The sequence below is a fragment of the Podarcis melisellensis genome (assembly GCF_964234715.1).
Source record: "Podarcis melisellensis genome assembly, chromosome: 3".
NCBI classification, from domain to species: domain Eukaryota; kingdom Metazoa; phylum Chordata; class Lepidosauria; order Squamata; family Lacertidae; genus Podarcis; species Podarcis melisellensis.
This window is the reverse complement of record NC_138530.1, coordinates 43,927,065-43,949,636: the sequence shown is the minus strand read 5'-3', so window position 1 is coordinate 43,949,636 and position 22,572 is coordinate 43,927,065. Positions and strand designations below refer to the sequence as shown.

The window sequence follows — 22,572 nt, the reverse complement described above, 5'->3', positions numbered from 1 at the left end:
AGAGACCACAAGGGCCATCGAGAATAATAATAATAATAATAATAATAATAATAATAATAATAATAATAATTTTATATGTTGCCCATCTGATAGGGTTTTCCCAACCACTCTGGGCAGCTTCCAACTATATATATATAAACACCACAGTAAAGGCTTTGCAATACTACCAAGTCCTCCATCCACTCACTTCTCTGAGTTAGAATGACAAGTGTTAGAGACTATTGCAAAGGGGTACTCCATTTATAGTAGCATTCCTTTAATGTATATATTTTTGCTTATTATTTCCTATTTAAATATTTAGCCTTATTTAATTGTATTCAGTATGTAGTTATACAAACTAGTAATGTAAGTATACAGAATTTCAAGCACTTCATTGGATGTCCATGAATCCTAGGGCTATGAGGGAGAAAAACCTTATGCTGTCCTTTTTCTCCACACCATGCATAATTTTTTATGTGTCTGCTATGTAATCTCGGACTCCCCTTTTCTCTAAATTAAGAAACCACAAGTACTGCAACCTCTCCTCAAAGTGGAGTCACTATGATTTTTGTTGGGAATGCAGAGGGAGAAGGGTTATTCCCCCCTCCCAACTGTTAGTAATAAAATAAAAACACAGCATTTCAGTCATGAATCCAGCTTCACACATAGTTTGGCCCTTAGGCCCTTTTGACTGTTTGCCCTTTTGAATCATTCGTTTTGAACTTCTGCGCCCGCCTCAGAGAAGGTCCACTACAGCATCATCCATGTCTTGTAAGAAGAGTGACCTACTGGGGAAAAAAACCCCCAAAAAGCCACTGCCTATATGTACCCCTACATTGAATTCAAGACAAGTGCTTGAGGCTGTCAGGCAGGCTCAAACTGGCTTGCGACATCACAGCGTGTTAAAATACAGACATTGCTTAAAAAGAAATAAATCAGCGAGGCCTTGCTGAAGGAACTATGGCCTACTTTAGAAGCTCCTTTATTTCCCTGGTTCGTGTACAGTGCAGCAAGGGACAGGTAGGTGGGTGATCAAGACATGATATGGAAAAATAAATATTCTAAGTAAAATAAAATAAAAACCCGCCCGTCCGCCACGTGTCATTGTTTCAGTACTGCCACAACAATTAACATGTTACAGAGAGCTTGAGGCTGGCGGCAGGGCAATCTTACACTTTTCTTCTCAGAAGTAGTCCCCAATGATTTCAATGGGACTTATTCTCAGGTACACAAGCGAAGGATTGCAGGCTGAATTACTTCCACATCTTGCTTCTGAAAGACGGTGCTTGCTCTTCCTAATTGTGCCACAAAGATAGTCTAACAGTTTGGTCAGCAGAAGTCCGCTCAAATCCCAGGAGCCCCTATAGTGGCTTCACTTGGATGACATTTATTTTTGTGCCCGTGTATTTCGTGCTGTGGTCTATCTGCTGCGTGTCGTCACTGGTGATAATAAAAATGATTGAGGAAGAGCTGAAAGTCACTTTCTTCTTTGGCCTGTCGCCTGCCTTCTGGGACACAACAATGGGCCTTATCGGTTTCTCGTTCCCTACTGCTGCTGGCTTTTCTTTCAAGCGCCTCTGGAACCTCAGGAGGCGGACACAGAAGAGCTGCATGAGGCATCGCCGAAACTGCAAGGGAAGCAAATCACAGTGAAAACCCAGCATTCAGAAAGCGACACTTTCACACTACATATACCAGAATGACATAGGTGCCACATAAAATCAGTTGTCAAAGCCTGCTGAGTGTTACACTCATGTGATACACTGAAATGTGATACACTCATGTGATACACTACAGTGGCTTGATAACTATCCTTCAATAGGTTCCCAAACATACATGGAAAAACTGTACTTTCAGTTTTTATTCTGGCAGCAGACCAGGTATCTGCATGTGTGACAATCTTGATTTGCACCAACACATTAGAACAGGAATGGGGTGGAACCAGTGGATCCCCCAGGTGATGGAAACCCATAAGACCATGGCCAGTGGTAAGAGACAATGGGAGTTGGAGTCCAAAAACATCTGGAGGTCCAGAGGTTTCTTACTTCTGCATTATAGGATAATTCCATATTTGGCCACTGCATCAGCGAACCGTATGGGGAAGGGTGAGCAAGAAAACTCCCCAAAAGGAAGTTCTTTTCAATGGGTGCAAAAGCATTAATGCAAACTGGCCTCTCTTTGACTTAGGATGGATTAGATCATATCTAGCATATATAATACCATCCGGCGGCGGGCGGAATCTGCAGCACTTCATCAGTCATAATGAATTTCAGCTGCTTCTATTAACCTATTTAGACTTCAGTAGCAGCTAATGCAAGATCCAGGCGCCGAACAGAACAGATAACAGCCAAAATGATTGCCTCATTTTATCAAAGGAAAACTCCCCTCTTTAATCCCTATGGATGAATTAGCATGCTCATATTTCAGAAGCTTTTATAAAGCCCACCTAAAGTCACTACTATATATCTAATTCTGAATTGCCATGGTATACACATGTACTCCATGGGATGAGCTTAGGAGGCAAAGTGATAGGGTGCCTCTGGTCCTTAATGGATTGTCAGTCCCTAACAGTCATATTGAGAGACTTTTGTTCCACCCAGTGGTGTAGGGCAAAAGATTTTCTGGTGGTCTACTTTTCCACAGAAAGTTTTCAACTTCGTACACTCTTTCGCAGCAATGAATGAATGCCCATTGCAAATACAATATTAGGCAAGTGTCATGGAGCAAGCCTGGCAATTTAAAAGTTTTTTAAACTTTGTTTACTAAACTGAAGTATAATAAACATGCTAAATTAGATTACTCCCCAGGGCAGCCAAAATTTTTGCAATGAAAATTCCTCAACACGTTATCCTAATCTGCACATAGCATTATATTCCAGAAAACTTCTGTCACTGGTTCTGCCACAGTCAGTTGTCTACGGGGTGCCTCCATCCCATATAGCTGTTTCACATGTTCCACCCTGTCCCTTATGCTACTTAATATCTACATGAACTTGCTAGAAGTCATCCAGAGGTTTGGGCTGAAGGTTCATCAGCATGCAGATGGGATTCAGCTTTACCTCTTTCCCACCGACAGCCTGTGGACTTCTAAACGGGTAGTAGGAGGCTATTTTGGATTAGACAAGAGGAACAACCTGAAGGTTAATCCAGACAAAGCAGAAGTAGTGGTGGGAGAACCAGCAAGCCCGTGCAAAGGGGCTCATCTTGTCCTTCACAGAACTGGATAAAGTTTGGGGATGCTGCTGTTTTCACAACAGGACTGAATGGGAGTTTGGGTGCTGCAGGTAGCCAGGAGTGCCTTTTACTAGCTTGAACCACACGCAACCCTTCCTAAAGAAGTCAGATCTTGCCTCGGTTGTCCATGCCCTTGTCACCTCCAGACTTTAGTACTGTAACACACTTCACATAAGAGTGGGCTTTGCAAGGCGGTTTGGCCCTCCTGCAGGTTCTAGCAACTGGTATCCAAGGAGGAATATGGCCTCCAACAGTTGGGGCAAAACATAGCCATTGTGGCTAGTACCCATCGATAGCCTTAGCCTCCATTAAGTTTTCTAATCCTCTTTTAAAGTTATCCATGGACATCACTACCTGCTGTTGGAATGAACCCTGGAGTTTAACTATGTGCTATGCGAAGAAGCACTTTTGTCTACCATTCTGACCCTTCCAGTAATTCAGCTTCATTTCATGTTCCTGAGTCGAAATTGATGGAAACCCAAATAACTAGGGTGGCTCCCTTGTATGCTCACGGTAGACTTACAATCCCAGGTGTTCCCTAGCACATCCTCTTGAATCAGTGCCCTGGATGCAAGGACGGCAACTAGGACATCCACCAGACATGCTTTGAGCCTATATATGGTGCAAGTGGTAAAAAGAACAGCACCCTTGTTAAGTTACTAGGAAGCTTTATGCTGGTCAAGTTTCACTGTTCCTTTTCTCCCCCAGAGAAATTCTGTTGGTCTTGCCTTCTGTGCCTTTCTTGCCTATTTTCCTATAGATGCAAGATAATACTATGTGTGATTTCTGCCATGTTGTGCTTATGTCGGGAGGAAGACCACCTCTATTGCGTAATGCATTAGACGCGATCCTTTCGGCCTCAGTAAGTAACTCTGCTTTTCAGCTGCTTACCTTTCTGCTCATGAAGATATAGATAACTGGATTGTAGGCAGTGCTTGACTTGGCAAATAAAGATGGGATAATAGCCACTGTTGGAGTTATAAGGTGGCCATACCCATAGGCTACTAAAAGGGAGACCACTGCATAAGGCATCCAACAGATAAGAAAGGTGGTCATCATTAAAAAACACATTTTAGCTACTTTCTTTTCGTATCTTAAGATCTTGATCACTTGGACAGTGTGCAAATCTTCAACACAACGAAGCTGCAAAGAAAAATAATGGAAAACAATCAAACAGCACATATTTTAAAGAGGATTCAGTTCCAAATCCTTCAGAGAGAAGAATGCCGTTGTAAGTGGTCTTATTATTTGACAGCTAACCACGTTTCAAAAATTATTAAGGCATCGTCCTTCTCACCAGCTTCATTTAAATCAGATTTCTGATGATGCCCTGACTTCTGGAGAAATAGCTGTGTTAATCTATTGCAGAAAAATCAGAGTCTTGTGACTAACAGATCTATGGAATAATTTTGAAGACTACTGATTAAGTTACCTCCTGTCCATGAAAACGTATGCCATAATAATTGTTATGTCTATAAGGTGCCACAGAGCCTTTATTTTGTTATCCATTATTGTTCAGTTACACCAACAAAAACATTAACAGCAGAAACTCACTATGTACTGAGCTACAGCAATTTTATGTCAATCCCTATAGTCACCCTGTAATTACCAATACTAGCAATTTTTATAGATTTATTGATTTTATTTACAATCACACATATACATGTGATTGTATACATGTAAAATTACCTAGTGTGACTTTCTGCATTATTCAAACAAGTATGTAATAATATTGTATTGTTAATTCTTGAACAATCTATTTCAATGGTTTAACAATTCAATACTAAGCATACTTACTTGGAAATAAGTTCCATCAGTTTTGATTTTATGTATTCCTTTGTAAATATCTTTAGTATTTACAGGCTTACTTGGATAGCATTTTTAAAATTGAACTGAATGGTAGCAATTCTTAAGCCTTTCTTGGAACCACATTATTCCTAACACTACAATACTGGACTCATCTTATAGAAAACACATACCAGAAGTACCTATTAAATTGTTTTAAGGTCATTATGTGCAGCCACCCAAATCCTCAACATTATTCACAGCCCAATAACTTGTTCCATTTCCCTTTAGGGGAGTAACACTGCACACTGTTCCTAGGAAAAATGTGAAAACTAGATTATGTGTGTGCACTAGGCAAATAATAATAATAATAATAATAATAATAACAACTCATTATTTATACCCCGCCCATCTGGCTGGGCTTCCCCAGCCACTCTAGGCGGCTTCCAAAAAAATATTAAAATACTGTAATACAGTGTTCCCCAACCCCCGGTCCACGGACCGGTGCTGGTCCGTGGATCAATCAGCACCGGGCTGCCCGAGGAACTTCAAATCATTTCACTGTGGCAGGCGGCCAAGGCGCAGAGCATTGCGCCCTCTCAACCCCGCCCATTGTGTGACAATAGCGAATGAAAATTCACTATTGTTACACTGATGCTCCTCCTGGCCAATCAGGGAGCGGGTCCTCCCGCTTCCTGATTGGCCGAAAGGCAAACCTCACACCATTGGCCGAGGAGGAGGCACCACGGGAGGACTGAGGACTCGAGGTCGGAGACGCGGGGACTGAAGAGAAGCTGCCGTGAAGTAAGTGCACGGAGTGGGGGACTCAGCACTATCAAACGGAAAGAGGAGCAGCAGTGGTTTTATTAGAATGCCCTCTTATTCACCCAGGCCTATTGCACTTGTTTAGGTCAACAACTCCTGGGTCGAATGTGTTTGTGCGGGTTCAGGCATAAGTGCACGGAGGGGGGGCGAGGGTTCTCTGCTATTGAGGAGACTCAGCACTATGGCGCGATGATCTCTGTATTGAAAGGGGGAATGCTGGGGCATCTCTGTGTTGAAAGGGGCACGCTGGCATCTCTGTATTGAAAGGGGCATGCTGGCATCTCTGTATTGAAAGGGGCACGCTGGCATCTCTGTATTGAAAGGGGAACGCTGGGGCATCTCTGTGTTGAAAGGGACATGCTGGCATCTCTGTGTTGAAAGGGGCACGTTGGCATCTCTGTATTGAAAGGGGGCACAGTCATCTTTTGTGATTTATATATATATATTTCACAGTTATTTTGATATACTGGTCATATATTTAAAACACTGATCACATTTTTGCGTTGATAGTTTTTTGATTTACATTTGGATTTAGGTGACACCTGGAGCTGAGCGGTTGCAAGCAGCAGTGGAGGGAAGAGAAAGAGAAGGTATCACTCTTCTAGCTCTTCTATCTGTTCACCGGTACTCATGTGTACTGACGTGTTATTGTGTCTGCTTTAACCCACAAATTAGCAAAAATGAGTATGAAACAGACATCGTTAGAAAGTTTCCTTGGGAAGAAAAAAAGGTCCAGTGAACAGAAAGAAGAAGAGCCTTCAACATCAAAGAAACATACAACTTTTAACAGACAATACCATGAGTCCTATTTGAAATATGGATTTAGCGGGACAGGTGATTCCCACGCAGCGAGTTTGCGGCGAGAAGCTCTCTAATGAGGCAATGAAACCTTCAAAACTGCTTCGCCACTTGACCGCCAAGCACCCTGGCATAAAAGACAAGCCCCTGGAGTATTTTGAAAGAAAAAAATGGGAGCACGAAGCACAGAAGATATTTATGAGGGCCACCACATCAATAAAGGAGAATGCACTGAGAGCATCATATTTGGTGGCTAACCGCATTGCTAAGGCTAAAAAGCCATTTACTAATGGTGAAGAATTGATCTTGCCTTCCACTAAAGACATTTGCCGTGAACTTCTAGGAGAGGCTGCTGTGGAAAAGATAGCACATGTACCTTTGTCAGCTAACACTGTGACTAGGCGCATTGAGGAAATAGCCGAAGACATTGAGGCACAATTGTTGGAGAGGATTAATACATTAATGCACTCCAGGTTGACGAATCTACAGATATCGACAACAAGGCACTACTACTTGTTTATGTGCGATATCTATATCAGGAGGATGTGCATGAGGATTTGTTATGTACACAATCTTTGCCAACCAACACCACAGGAGCAGAACTGTTCAAGTCACTGGATGGTTATATATCAGAAAAACTGAAATGGTCCTTTTGTGTCAGCATATGCTGCCATGACCGGACGACTGTCTGGTTTAACTGCTCGGATTAAGGAGGTTGCACCTGAGAGTGAATCTACGCATTGTCTCATTCACTGGGAAATGCTGGCAAGCCGAAAAATGTCACCGGAATTTAACAGCGTATTGATGGATGTCGTTAAAGTTATTAACCACATCAAAGCACACACACTTAACTCGCGCCTGTTTGAGCAGCTTTGTGAGGAGATGGACGCAGAGTACAGATGCCTTCTCTTATACACAGAAATAAGATGGTTATCCAGAGGAAAATCGCTAACCAGAGCATTTGAATTACGAGAGCCATTGCAAAGATTTCTCTCAGAAAAGAAGTCACCGCTGGCAGCACATTTCAGTGACAAGGTATGGGTTGCAAAACTGGCTTACCTGTGTGACATATTCAGCCTGCTCAATGAACTCAATCTGGGCCTTCAGGGGAAAATGACAACTGTTTTCAAGTTGTCAGACAAAGTAGCTGCATTTAAAGCCAAACTGGAGTTGTGGGGACGGCGCGTGAACAGAGGCATTTTGGACATGTTTCAGACATTATCAGGGATTGTAGGCAAGACTGAGCTTGAACATTCATTCTGCCAGTTGGTGCACGATCACCTGTCTTTGCTTTTAAAAGAGTTTGAGCGCTACTTCCCAACCACAAAAGACCCACGAACTGGTAAGGAATGGATCCGCGACCCATTTGCCAACAAATCAGGCGAATCTAGCCTGTCTATGCAAGAAGAAGAACAACTGCTGGAGATTGCAAATGACGGTGGCCTTAAAACTACGTTCAAGACAACAACTCTGCCGATGTTCTGGATTAAAGTCATGGCGGAATGCCCTGAGATTGCCACCACAGCACTTAAATCCCTATTGCCATTTCCGACAACCTATCTGTGTGAAGCGGGGTTTTCTGCAGTGACAGCAACCAAAACAAAACAATGGAATAAACTGGAGATAAGCAACACACTTCGGGTGTCATTGTCTCCTATTACCCCCAGATGGAACCGTCTCGTTGCAAAGAAACAAGCTCAGGGTTCTCATTGATTTGGCATTCTAGTGAGTTAAATAAAATAAATCACTTTATATTCATTTTTTTGGTGTAGCTGTATTTTATTTTGAAGGCATGTTTAAATACAATTAAATTAAAATTATTAAATCAAAACAAGCGGGCCACAGAGAATTATCAAACATTTACCGGTCCGTGGCGATAAAAAGGTTGGGGAGCACTGCTGTAATACATCAAACATTAAAAACTTCCCTAAAGCTCCTTCGAGTCAAGGATATCAAATTCAGCTGCTACATTTTGCCCACATGTATAAGAGGCACTATTTCCGAGAAAATGTTGTCAGGAAAAGTAAGGCAAGATGTGAAAATATGTGTACAGTCAGCTTATCAATATATGGTACGTCAGCTGAGACCCTACCTGCCCGCAGACTGTCTTGCCAGGGTGGTGCGTGCTCTAGTTATCTTCCGCTTGGACTACTGCAATGCACTCTACGTGGGGCTACCTTTGAAGGTGACCTGGAAACTACAACTAATTGAGAATGTGGCAGCTAGACTGGTGACTGGGAGTGGCCACCGAGACCATATAACACCGGTCCTGAAAGACCTACATTGGTTTCCGAGCACAATTCAAAGTGTTGGTGCTGACCTTTAAAGCCCTAAATGGGCTTGGCCCAGCATACCTGAAGGAGCATCTCCACCTGCATCATTCTGCCTGGACACTGAGGTCCAGCACAAGGACCTTCTGGAACCTCAGGGAACCAGGCAGAGGGCCTTCTCGGCAGTGGTGCCCGCCCTGCGGAACACCCTCCCATCAGATGTCAAGGAAATAAACAACTATCTGACTTTTAGAAAACAACTGAAGGCAGCCCTGTTTAGGCAAGTTTTAAATGTTTGATCGAGTTTTTAATATTCTGTTCGGAGCTGCCCAGTGTGACTGGGGAAAGCCAGCCAGATGGGCGGAGTATCAATAATACATTATTATTATTATTATTATTATTATCCACATAAATCACATTGTGATCACTCTGCATTTGCCCATTTGAATTCTAGTGAAAAGCTACTGCTTGAATTAACTCACCATTCGTATCGCATAAAGAATATGTCCATAGCAGTAAGCCATGATCCCAACTGGTGTGACAAGACAGCCAAGAAAGAAGAAGAGGACAAAGGAAGAATCGCTGGGCTCTTTTGACCTCCAGTCCACTGAACAACCTAATCCATGAATTTCTAGAGTGTAGTGATTCCAGCCTAGGAGAGGTGCCCCTGTCCAAGCTAAGGAATACAGCCAGATATATGTGATTGCCCTCCAAGACCACGCGAAATCAATCACTCTTGCATGGACTACTCTAAGGTAGCGTTCGTAGGCCAGGACAGTGAGAGTAATAATGGAAACGATTCCTGCAGGGAGACATAAATAAAAAGTTTAGTTTACATTATTAAATTATCCCCAATACAGAGATGCATTTTGTAATAACGAAGTACCAGTACTTTGTAGAAAAACACAATTAAGCTAAAATCATTCCTCCCTCCCCCCCAAAAAAACCACTTAAAAAATAAATACACACCCCCAATAGGAACAAAAACCAAAGATCACTATTATAAGGCAAACTAATAGTGCACATCCAAATACCTGGGTAAACAAATACATCTTCACTTAGTACAGAATAGATTACCAGGAGAGCTTCCTTAGGGAGAGTGTTGCATAAGAATTTCCTAGCCAATAAATACTGGTATACGTTTTCTGGTTTTGCATGCAGCCTTGTGATTTGTGGCGCTTGTTTCATTGCTCTGTATGCCTAGTTCCATATGGTCAAAATAAAACATCCAATTGACTGGATAAGCAAATAATTTATGTTAATAACAACAGTAGTAGTAATTTATTACTTATACTCAACCCATCTGTCTGGGTTGCCCCAGCCACTCTGGGTGGCTTGCAAAATAATAAAAACAGCAAAGCATCAAACATTGAAAACTATTGTTGGTGACAGGTCTATTAGTAGTCAAAGAATACCTATCACTTATAACCTGTTAGCTCAAAAAAACAAACAAACAAACAAACAGACCAGTAACCTTATGTTAGAACCACTACCCCTTATAATCAAATTCAGAAAAGGCATTAGATTACGAGCAGTCTCAGACAAGCTCTGTCGTGATGACACCCACTACTCCTACACACACACACTTTGAAAAGACTTATTCAGCAGACAGTAAAAGGGAAGTCAAAAGAGAAGCATGAATTCAGCAGGAGTCCCACGACGGTCTGATGGACTCGCAATAAGATCCAGATGGAACAAAACCACCAGGGTGCCTGTTATTGATGCCTTCTTTGAACACAGCACTTCCAGTCAATAGAAAGATCATTCTAGACAGCAAACATTGTTCAGACCACAGTTGTCCCCCCCACCCACTGCTTCTCTGTCTAGCTTGCTCCACCCCATGTTTTCCTGGCAAGCACAACTGCTAGCAATTCCCACCTGGGGAGTTGAGAGGAGGCAAGTGATGGTGGCATCCCTGCATGCGCAGTGGGAGAGTGTGTGTGTGTGTGTGTGTGTGTGTGTGTGCATGCTCATGCACACAAGCCAGCATCAAATGTCATGGCTGAAAAGGTTGTGCATCCTGGGTCTGGGCCGTTTCCCAACTTTACATGAAGCAGCTCAACATAAATAGAGCCAATGCAGCCTGCTTGCTATCAGTAACATGTTAACATGTGAAAAAATAATCCAAAGTTCTGTTTTCAAAGCATGTGCATCATTAGCTACATGAGGAAAGATGCACATCCCCCCCCCCCCCGATCCAGAAGGGAGCTCATGAGTTGGCACACTTGATGAAGCAGGCATCCAAATTTAAGTAAAGGCAAATGCAAACAGTCACTTTTTACATGCTGAAGTCAAGATGAGTCATCTTTTCTCAGTTCATTCATATGTGCTGAACTAGCCCTGTGCATGGGTGAGTGGACAGGGCTGGCTTTTAGAGGCTGGTGACTGCCTGTAGCCCCATGCTTTGAAGCATCTGTCATGATCTATCAACTCAACCCTCCACCCGCCAGCTGAAAGAAGCAGCACAAACAGCTCATGTGGTATGAATAAACGCAGAATTTTAGATACCGGCCTCATCTTGTATGACAAAGATAAGTCACACGCACAAAAGTCACGGAATAGACGACAACTGTGACACAAAATTCAAAAGCTGAACAACTTTGGGGGTGGAGGGGCACCAAAAATGAATCTCAGCTGGGAGCCGTTTGGTGCAGGGCCAGATTGTTAGGGCAAACTGGAAGGGCAAGAAGACATCTTCTGAGAACTCTTACAAAAATCCTGCCATAGATAGCCAGATGCTAGCACCCACCACAAATATCAACTCTGTGGCTGCTAGGGCAAAACACCTCACAGAAGCAAGCGAGGGAGGGAGGGGGAGTCCAAGTCTCAAAACAGAACCCTTGTACTTCCTTTGCCACTCCAAGCCCCCATGCGTTTACTGCTGGCCCCCTTAGCTACTTACAACTTTTCTTAGAAGACTGGGAGGAGGGCATGGTTAGGGTAAAATTGAGGGCAGTCCAGGTTATGGATTGTATTAAAGTTTTTATAACTCCCCAGCCCAAAATCTGGAGACATCTGGCTTCCTACTGAGAGGAAGCAAGAGGCAGCGTCAAACTGGCTCCGCTGCTGTGCCGACACCGTGTTGAGTATGCTCTCAGTAAACAACAGCGTTGAGAAGCCATGGGTGCTCCACACACTCTGCCTGCTGTTGCCTAAAAAGCATCCAGCTCTGCCTCTGCAAGTTGCCATCTCTGTCCTCTCTGGTTTCAGTGCTTTCAAATAATGCATGGCAGAGAGAGATTCAGCAGCTGCTGCTGTATCCAGCATGGAGCAGCCAAGGCGGGATGTGAGTAATTATTCACATATAATCATTCTGCTATGCACCAATTCTCCTCCCCTACCCCAACCTCTGGACACTTCTCCCTATTCCACCTACAACTATCACAAAGAACACTCATTCCAAGATTAGGAGTGGGGAAACAGTGGGGTTGCCTGAGAGAACCAGAAGTTAGGGGAAAGGCTAAGAATCCTCATCTCTCAACCACCGCTTTTCTCCCGTGGACAGCTCAGTCGGTTAGCATGTGGTGCTGCTGACAACGCCAAAGTCACAAGTTTGATCCCCATAAGGGACAGCTGCATATTCCTGCATTGCAGGGAGTTGAACTAGATGTTCCTCGGAGTCGCTTCCAATTCTATCCTTCTATGAAATGCCTTCCCCTGAAATTATTATTAGTAAATGTGGAGCTCTAGCTTAAGGTTTGAATGACTAGATATGTAACACCACCAATAAAAAGAAGCTGGCACTTGTTTGGGGAAGCTCAGTGTCCTCTTCTTGGTGGAGCAGTGCTCATTTAGTTTAAAGACTGAAGGCTGCACAAGGCTTGCTGCCAGCACCTCTCTTAATGCTCCAAAGCTTCCCAAGGCTTAGAGATGCCAGAGCTAAATATAGCCCAGTCTTCCAACACAAGCAGTGCTCTACAGGCTTCAATGAAAGCCATGCCCAATTAAATTCCGTACGTCAACAACTGAGCACTACCTTTGGCTTCTGGACTTCCCTGGCTTTTCTGAAATCCCTTTACTCTCCCCCCCCCCCATATTAATGCTATGGCTTAGGCCTCTGCAGAGTAGTCGGGCAAAGGACACACAGAAATCCATTTCTGTATATGGCTGCAATACTGCCCTACATACAGTGGACAAACAGGCCTAGTTCCATAGGTTACCTTTTCACTTGATTCCTGCAAGCAAAAATCATTACACTGAACAGTTTCTAACTGCAATACACTTTGTCCTTAAGAGTAACCAGGCAGCTATTTACAGTGCACAGTGACTTGACTGCAGAAATCATTGCTGGAGAACTATTTCCTGCAGATAGCTCCTACTGCTCAAAGGTGCTTGCTCATACACATGGGGCAAAGGATGTTCTGTGCTTTCTGGCATAGGTCCTGTTGATTCTACCTTGAAGATGTAACTTTCTTATCATCCAGTGGGCTCACAAGCTCTGCCCTCTCCTCCTCCAGCATCGTTAAGCATGTTTTAGATTAACTGTGGTTTAGTATGTCATTTGCACTCTAAACTGTGGTTGATCTTAAAACAAGTTGGCTTCATAAACTAGGATCTGAAGTTGAATTTGTTTTAGCAAGCCAGAGTTAAGATGAGCAGGTTTCTCCTAGTATGGAGGCTGTCACAATCTGCGGTTAACCTAAAATGAAAAGAAAAGCTTTTGAACTCATCCTTGTAGCCATGCTGGAGGAGGACTGGCGTAATGTTTTGCATTACGTCGAAATAATGAGACTGGCCCATGGGCACTCAGCAAGCTTCACGGCTGATTGAGGACCAGAACCTGCTTCCACACAGTCCTAGTCCAACCCTCTAATTAATACACCATGCTGGTTCCAAGCACTCTTCAGATGATAATAATAAAGCAGTGTCTCATCCATTAACAACAAAAGCTGGCAAAAGAAGTGAAGTAGGGACCATGCAATGGTTACAAATGTCACTGAAGAGAAGAACAACATGCATCATACTTGAAATAGTTGTTTTCACTTCAAATATTAAGTGAACAACACGGAAGTAAGGCAATGAGGCAACAACCTTTTCTTGGCTCACCATTATATGGAACTGATTCTGAGGGAAAGATTTTTACTAACAATCCCACTGCCCAGATTTTTTGAAATCAGTCACAATCCAGATACATGGCAAAGAAATGATATGCCACACGCTGTAATCTGCATCCTGATATGCTCAAACATGTAAGCCACCTTAAATCCGCTGACTGGAAGTTGAATGGGAAAATGAAGTCTAATGCCCAAAAAGAAATGCCAATTCAAGGCTACATCCACATAGCATATCATTCCAGTTTCCCAAACTGTTAATTTCTGCATTATACTTGAGCTTTCACGTGACAAAAAAGCCATTTCCAGAGATACAGTGGAATATAGGGCATGTTTCCAGTAGTGCTGTACAGAAGTGAAAGCTGGACCATAAAGAAGGCTGATCGCCAAAGAATTGATGCTTTTGAATTATGGTGCTGGAGGAAACTCTTGAGAGCCCCATGGACTGCAAGAAGATCAAACCTCTCCATTCTTAAGGAAATCAGGCCTGAGTGCTTACTGGAAGGACAGATCCTGAAGCTGAGGCTCCAATACTTTGGTCACCTCAGGAGAAGAGAAGACTCCCTGGAAAAGACCCTGATGCTGGGAAAGATGGAGGGCACAAGGAGAAGGGGACGACAGAGGACGAGATGGTTGGATAGTGTTCTCGAAGCTACCAGCATGAGTTTGACCAAACTGTGGGAGGCAGTGGAAGACAGAAGTGTCTGGCGTGCTGTGGTCCATGGGGTCACGAAGAGTTGGACACGACTAAACAACTAAACAACAACAACATAGGGCAAGTTTAGCACGCATTTCCATGCTATGTACAAGCTTTTTTTTCTGGAAGCAAATAAGATGGCAATGAGCACTAAACGTGCTATATTTCTGCAAGTGCATTTTGTTTCACGTGAAAGCTCAAATATAGTGCAGAACTTAGAATGGAGGGAAATGGAATAAGCTGCCATGTGAGTGCAGCCCAAGTCACCCCTGGAAGTTGGAAATGAAGCCTTCAAAAAAGAAAAGCCTGTGGTAGAATTGGAGGTACCCTCAAGCTTCCAGTAAGAACAGATGTGACTACTTACTAAAGGAACTTAACAGCTTATTTTAAAACAGAACACATCTGAGATGCAGACCTCCTTATCAAGCAACACAAACAGCACCTAGGGATCTTTCTTTCCCCTGCTACCTTGGAAAGGAAGATAGCCCCTTTTGCAGTTATTAATTCCTCATTCTCTCAGTAGCGTTGCATGCACTTTGCCACACCCACCTCCAAATTCCAGAAAGCAGCAGAGCATCTCCTTCGCTTGCAAAAAGTTCCAGGTTTAATCCCAGGCATCTCCAGGTACGGCTGAAAAAGGCCCCTGTCTGCAACTCTGGAGAGTCACTGCCCACCAATGCCAACAGTACGATTCTGCATATAACAAGTCCAGCATCATTAGCAGAAGCTGAAGGAATAGTTGGGTCCAAATGGGAAATAGAGAAAGGTGCGCCGTGCAGCCCATGGGCCAAAAGCTGTGTTGGAGGCATGCCTGTGCAACCCCCTACCACCTTTTAGCTCCCTCAGCACCTCGCCTTAATGCTCCTGCAGAGTCAGGCCTGAATAGAGTGACACAACAGAAGTGATTTTCTAGCTGTATGGCAGTAGGCAAAAATGCATTAAAGCAGGAGACTCAATTTTGGATTTAACGAACAGCTATGTCCACCTTTCTATTTCCGTTCTACAATGTAAAGATGCTGCTCTACCACTCTTCGACTGCAAAAACCAACTAAGTGAAAAATTCTACGGGAAAGTTAATTTTACGCATCACTGTGTCTGTGTGTATATACTGACCTACTTTCTAAATACAACTTCGTAAAACTGGCCTTTATATCCTTACGAAAGAACTTGGTTATTTAACAGTACCTAATTTACTGGCTTATGCTTCCTGGATCCTTTTCTAAATGGACCCCTGAGCCAGAAAGGCACATTTGACACGGGGCAGCTGATCACTGATTTTAGAATTGCAGAAATTGCGTAACAGTTGAGATGAGGAACTTAATGGATGGGAGAAGTGCAGCATGGAAGATACCACCTTAGCACAAGAGACTGGGTGGGGATGATGGTTAGGATCCTTGCAGTCCTCTTTAACTCAAATTATTAACATTTCCTTAATCAAACAGAAGCTGTTCCCCATGTCAGTTAAGTTCAAAAGAAAAATTAATAGTGAAAAGTGTCCTTGAATTGTTTTCAATGTGAAGATGAAAGCTTTGTCTCCCTCCACTGGCCGTCAAGTTGCATCTTACAATATGGCTGATTACATATAAAATGATTCATAAAAAAATGATTCAATATGGTATCCATACACCCTGCAGTATCCTGAAAGAGGAAACCAGCTCTGTTTCCCCACTTCTATTTGCTGAAGTTAATCTCAAAGACATCAGATGGATGGCAAATATTTGAGAGCAGAATCAACATTATTTAAATGTCCAGTCATGTGCCAGGAACAAAAAAAAGATGAATCAACTGGGTCACTGCAACTGTTGTTTCTATGAATTGCATTCATTATAAAAGCACTGCCACAGTGTCCCTGTACATTATCATTACTGTTGTCAGAGGATTTATTTTCTTATTTTCCAAAGGCAAGTAGCACAAATCTCCACCTGCTCACCTGGAAGCAACTCCCACTGCATTCCATTGGGTTTACCCCCTTTGCAACTGTGTTTACAACCGCAGCCTTAACTTGCACTAGTCTGCATGATATGTTCATGGACTATAAGGTGTGCACCTCTTTTAAGTGGGCAGCTGAACTTCCAGCAGATGCCAATGTTGCATCCCAACCAATCAACAATTAGAAGTCAGATTTCTTATCTAAAATGAGATTTCTAAGAAGGGACTTAATTCCTTTCCAATATATGACTGTCAAAAAGCAGTTGAGATACATTCTAAAGGGAGTTGTGGCTTGGAGATGACGGCTTCTTGCCACAATGCAGAAAATAGCATATTAGAACAGTTTGTGCTATTCTGTGTGGTACAAGAAGAGATTGAGTCCTTTTGAGGATAAAGTGTTAGGTGGCACTCAGCATTTTTTAAAAGCTGACAACTCCAATTAAAGCAGTAAAAGCAACAGCACTCCAAGACAGCATCCATAAATGCATTTGCCTAGAATGAGCACCAGCTGACACATGGGTTGGGAATATAGATTATGAATGAGTGAAGGAGCAAGGCTTAGCTGAGCTGCCTTCCCTCTGCAGATAACCTTTAGTGAGAATCAGGGACTTCACCTTTAAGTTCCTATATTAGCAGGCCCATAGAACCTATTTGCACATGAGCTTGAAGATGGTCTGTGCAAATCATATTTGTTTCAATGGGACCCTGACTATTGAGCATGCTGGCAAGGCTTATGGGAACTAGCATTCACCAATATCTGGAGAGCCACTCCCCACTCCCTACACACACAAACAACACATGCATCATGTGGAGCTTCTGCATGCCCAAGAATAACTGACTGTAGAGAAACCAAGTGATGCCCACCTGTTTGCGAACAGCCCTCGGAGGAATCCATTCCACAGGTACGGAAACCTCCAATATTATGTGCATGCAGCCATCATGTTGCTGGCATTCTTTTAAAAAAATTAAGGCTTTTCATCAGGAATGGGAAACCATTTTCAGCCCAAGGGCCGCTTTTCTTTCTGGGACACTCTTTTGGGGGCCGCACACCAGCAGCCAGGGGCGGAGGAAGGGGGGTGCAGTGGGGGCAGGCTGTTCCGGGTGTCACCACTGAGGGGGGTTGACAATGCCGGGCGGCACCCACCACGAGGCCTGCAGCGCACCTAAGCCTGGGAAAGATGTGGTGGCTTGGGCGCACACAGGCTCCCCACTGCCCAAACGGTCTGCACGCTGCCTACCCACCCCAGTTGTAGGGCAGCTGAGTGGGAGGAGGCAGGCAGACTCCGGAGGCCCCGCGGAGCGTCTCGCCCTGGCTGGCCCCACCCCTGCAGGCGGCTGGGCATGCGCGCTGCCCCAGGCGCCTGTTGGCTTGCTCCACCGCTGCCAGCAGCACCAATGTCAAAAGCAACCATGGACAAATCATCAAGTGTTAACTTTACCTCTGTGCAGTAAGCTAGATTCTACACACACAACTCTCTGTATCTTCCATCCAGGAAAGCAGGAAGCACCATCAGGACACATTTCAGCCAGGGCAAAACACTCAGATTGTGCAAAGCAGAGCTGGTTAGGGGGGTTGCCTGAGACCCACACACCGAGGCCAGGAGGACCACTCTGTGACACCAGCCCTGCTTTTCATGGAAATGCTTTGGCTCTTAAATTCCTTCAAAAGGAATTCGTCAGGCATAGAAACACACAGGAGTTAGGAGGAGGTTGTGACTGCTTTCCAGCGATGTGGTACATGTGTCATCACAAATGGCTTCCTTGTGCACGTACCTTTAGCTTTTCTACAAAAATAGCTACAGACTCCTGGCATGTCAAGTGAGTGTAAGAAATCTGGGGATAGCTATCTTACCTGGGGATGTGTGTGTTTTAATGATTTAAAAAGCATACTCCGTTCTACTAAAGACACCAATTTAAATGTAGTTTAATGACTACATGTCTCTGCAAATGGCTTCAGAGAAGGGGAAGCAAATTTCCACTAGCATTGTTTGAATTGTTCTCCAGCAGTTTCACCCATTTTCCACTTCAGGAAGGAAAACATATAAACAAAATTGTGTGATTTTGGTTCACAGAGATACCTGAATCACAACAGCTGCAGCCTGTGATTCATTTCAGGATGGGGGGGGCAGGAATCAACTGAAGATGAGGGAAAACGTACTCAATAGATTGAGCGGTGATGTTGTGAATCATCCTGGGTGCTGCAGAAACACAAGGAAATATGAATGAAAGGAGGTGGGAACGTATCTGATGGGTCTGAGGAAAAGACGAGAAAAATGAAGATGAAATTGCCAAGGAAGTAGCAGATTAGAAAAGAAATGGAGAATGATGCAGGTGGTTTTGCCCTGAAATTATTTACAAGTGGAACCGAAAACAAAATGAAGCAATGTGGAGTAGATCCTATTCTGGTTCCAGCCAGCCATCCCATCTATTCCTGGGGTCAGGAAGCAGCGGTCCATCAGCACAGTCAATAGTCCGGGGGGGGGGGGGATATCATCCAGCAGCATCTGGTGGGATCCAGGTTCCTCACTCCTGTTCCATCCACCTGGTTTTCCATTTTATTCTGTCAATCAGCATTCCATGGCCACTGAGGATGCTCAGTCAGCATTAGGCTGTTTTGGGGTTCCCTTCCCCTTAAGAGCTCCCCCCTAAAGTTTAAGCATCTAAAACCTGTGGAAATTTTGATGTTCCCCCAAGCCTGATCTTGAGGATCTACCCTCAAAGCTTGAGTCTGTTATTAGTAGGATATATACAGCACCATCAGTGTATACAAGGGCCTTCCAGAGTAGAAAAGGCAATCACCTGCTTGCAAGGAACTTTCACCCTAATACAGATAACTGGCCATACAAGGGTAGAGAGGAAGATTTGGTATCAGCTACAGTTAGGAATGGCAATCAGGAATTAAGTAAAAAAGGCTCATAGAGAAGATGAGCTTTTGCAGGGATTTAAAGGGAAAGCAAAAGTTCAGCTGTCAAGCAAGAGCTGCAGAGGTCACTTACAAACAGTGTGCATGATATGGAAGCTGATTGCCTGTCGGCAACTGAAGACACAAGACTTAAGTGGGGAAAGTGGGGACTAGATTGAGGCAGATGCAAGTCAGTGGCATGTGGTGAGAGTTATTCCTTGGGGGCCTTTTGCACTAGATCACGTACAGGTGTGGTGTGTGTTCCTAGCAAAAGAAAGATATGGTGAAAGGACGGGTGTTGGTGGAGTAATGCTAAAATGGAGGTGTTTGTAAAATGGAATGATGGTCAGAGAGAGAGGTTAGATCTATGGGGCACAGGGAATGGCAAGCCTTTGTCCCTCCAGAGGATGCTAAGCTACAATTCCTATCATCGAAAGCCATTATCCACTCTTGCTGGGGTTGATGAGTGTTAGTTCAACAGAATCTGGAGGGTCAAAGGTTCCCCACACCTGGGATTGTGTACACAGGAGGTCTAGAAAGTACACAGGAAGCAGCCACTGAACTGTGTGGAATGAAGGGATGTGGGTTTTCTGGAAGGAAAAAAAATTGAGCTGGATTTTTCTCCAGAAAAAAAAATCCTATGCAAATTTGCATACGGTAATTTTCAGTTTGCATCAGGATGTATTCTGGTGCCCTAAAGAGTGGTCTAATTTAGCACGTTTGTTTTACTTTTTTTTAATAAACAAGGCTAAGCACTTCAAAACTGCCAGACTTGCCTAATGTTGTATTTGCAAGCAGCATCCCATTATTGTTACTAACGTATCTACAAAACTAATTACCTTCCATGGCAAAATGAAGTGTGGGATAATTTTCAGTCCCACTAAGTGGAATGTAAGGACATTTCCACAAAGACATAAGCCTGAAGGCTCTGCAGATCTAGGCAACTGGCGCACCACCCTCAGTACCACTTGTACAAATAAGAAGCAAGACCATACATGCAGCACTGCAGACCAAAGTGATCAGGTACCATCGCTCAGTTAGTGTTCTGCAAAGAGATGTCCTGGGTCTACACAATTCTTGCTTCATGGATCTACAACTACCCCACCCCACCCTTCCTAATGAGATGGGAAGACACCCCAAAGATGCTATAGGAGAAAGGAGAAAATCTGCATATCAGAAGGTTGGGTGTGAAATGAAAGTGATACCACCTGCAGGACCAGGAATGAGCATGCATAGCAAATCAGACAGGGAACAAAGACATGAAGTGGAAAATAAGACGGGGTGGGGGGCGATGTGCAGCATTTATGGCAGTTTCTAGCTCAAGCCAAAAGACACCTACATTGCCAGAATAAGGTTCAGGTTACAGATTCCTTAGAAACTCTATTTCCTAGCACTGAACCGTGAGAGGTGCACTCTGCACGTGTTCAGAAGCATCATCTAATTTTAACAGAACGTGAGGGGATTGCACTCACTCTCAAACTACATTATGGGTCCGGTGATTATAATCCGAGGAAAGGGAGGGAAGAAAAGGAGGCCATACAGGACTTGACCTGAAGGGATTACAGGAGAGGGGCCAGCTGGTTGGAGGAAGGGCAGTCCGTTATTCTGGGAGGCGCAAGTGGGAGAAATGGGCTGCCAGGGGGACGGGACCCTTCTCTTTCCTCCTAAGTATTCATTTATTGAAAAGACAGAAGTATTGATCTGCATCCTTGGGGGACATCAGAGACTTGGAACCACACAAAGAGAGAGAGCATACAGCGAGCTCCTCTTTCACCCTTCTCCCCGCCTGGACCCAGTCCCTCTGCACATGGCCAGAGGCGCCCTCGCCCCCCGCGGCTCCCCTTACCGAAGAGGCTGTTGCTGAAGCCGTCCCACACGCAGCCGGCGGCGTCCCACACCCAGCGGTTCCGCAGGCAGGAGAGGAAGGTGAAGCAGACGCCGAAGAGCGACACGAGCAGGTCGCTGAGGCTGATGTTGACCAGGAAGAGGTGGGTGGGCGTGCGGAGCCGCTTGAACTTGGCGTACAGCACCAGCACCAGCAGGTTGTTGCACAAGCCCAGGATGCCGATGGTGGCCAGCAGCAGCGCCAGCAGCTCGTAGGTGCTGGCGCTGAACGGCGGCCCCGCCGCCGGATCCGCCGGCTGCACCGGCTGCTGCTCCGAGTCCTGCTCCCCCGGCGTCGGCTGCAGGCTGCTGCTGCGGCTGCTGCTGCTATTCCCGGAGTACATCGCTCGGCGTTGGCGCGCAAAAAACTCCGCTCACATGTCGCCACAACCACCACGGTCGCCGCCGCAGCGCAGCCTCCGCAGCAGCGCCCGGCTCTTGCGAGCGCGCCTGAGTCCGTCCGGGAGCCAGCAGAAGAAGCGCTCCCGCCGCGGCCGCTCTTGGCGCCACAAGGGCGGGGAAGGGAGGGGCCATGGGCCTGGGCCCGCCTCCGGCTCGCCCGCCCGCCCGCCTGAAGAGAAGCTGGCGAGGGGCGTCGGGAGGGCCGGCGCGCCTTGCGGAGTCGCTTCGTGCTATTTCCCCGCGGAGAAGGCGAAGCGCGGGAAGCTGGGAAGTCAGCGGGGCTCCAGCGGGCTCCCCTCGCGAGCGGCAGTCCGTCAGAGTCTAAGTCCGATCCTGAGCGAATTTAATTCGAGTTAGGGAAGGGGGCTGTTTAGGGCCGGATTTAGGTTTGATGAGGCCCTAAGCTACTGAAGGTAATGGGGCCCTTTATATGTCCACCTGTACTTGGTCAACAACAAATTGCCACTGTTTTTTGTGTTGACTATATGCTGTATTGTGGTTTATGGACCTAATAGGTATCTAAAGCCATAACAAATAGGAGCCTACACAACACAAAACACTGTTGCTGTATGTAGGTTTTATTTTATTTGTTTTTTATCTTATCTTTAAGAAATGTTCATCTTTTTTGGGGGGGCCAAGAAAGTAGGGTCCCAAGCTATAGCTTGTTTAGCCTACCCCAAGACAGTGGGGTCCTAAACTATAGCTTGTTTCGTTTATACGTTAATCTGGCACTGGGTGTGTTTGTGTGGAAGGAACTGGGCCAAAAGAGTGGTTGTTTGCCCTCTGGCTGGGTTAATATTTTGTGTTGGACTCCTGT

General features: G+C 44.8%; 1 protein-coding gene across 1 annotated transcript; it reads right to left on the bottom strand.

Moving 5' to 3' along the window:
* Nucleotides 1-929: 929 nt before the first annotated feature.
* Nucleotides 930-21,871, bottom strand: OPN3 (opsin 3). Its single transcript, XM_081905845.1, has 4 exons — nucleotides 21,316-21,871; nucleotides 9,373-9,692; nucleotides 4,104-4,355; nucleotides 930-1,607 (listed from the first exon to the last, which is right to left on the bottom strand). Exons 1-4 carry the CDS (start codon nucleotides 21,695-21,697, stop codon nucleotides 1,341-1,343), a joined length of 1,221 nt encoding a protein of 406 aa, XP_081761971.1. The 5' UTR covers nucleotides 21,698-21,871; the 3' UTR covers nucleotides 930-1,340.
* Between the last annotated feature and the right edge of the window lie 701 nt (nucleotides 21,872-22,572).

What these genes read in the sequence shown, in the direction of transcription:
- OPN3 (XM_081905845.1), bottom strand. Translation starts at nt 21,697, where the DNA reads ATGTACTCCGGGAATAGCAGCAGCAGCCGCAGCAGCAGCCTGCAGCCG. An exon ending in CTTCAGCAACAGCCTCTTCG is followed by an intron (nt 9,693 to 21,315) that starts GTAAGGGGAGCC and finishes GTCTCCCTGCAG; the next exon opens with GAATCGTTTCCATTATTACT. An exon ending in TTCTTTATGCGATACGAATG is followed by an intron (nt 4,356 to 9,372) that starts GTGAGTTAATTC and finishes TTTTCTTTGCAG; the next exon opens with CTTCGTTGTGTTGAAGATTT.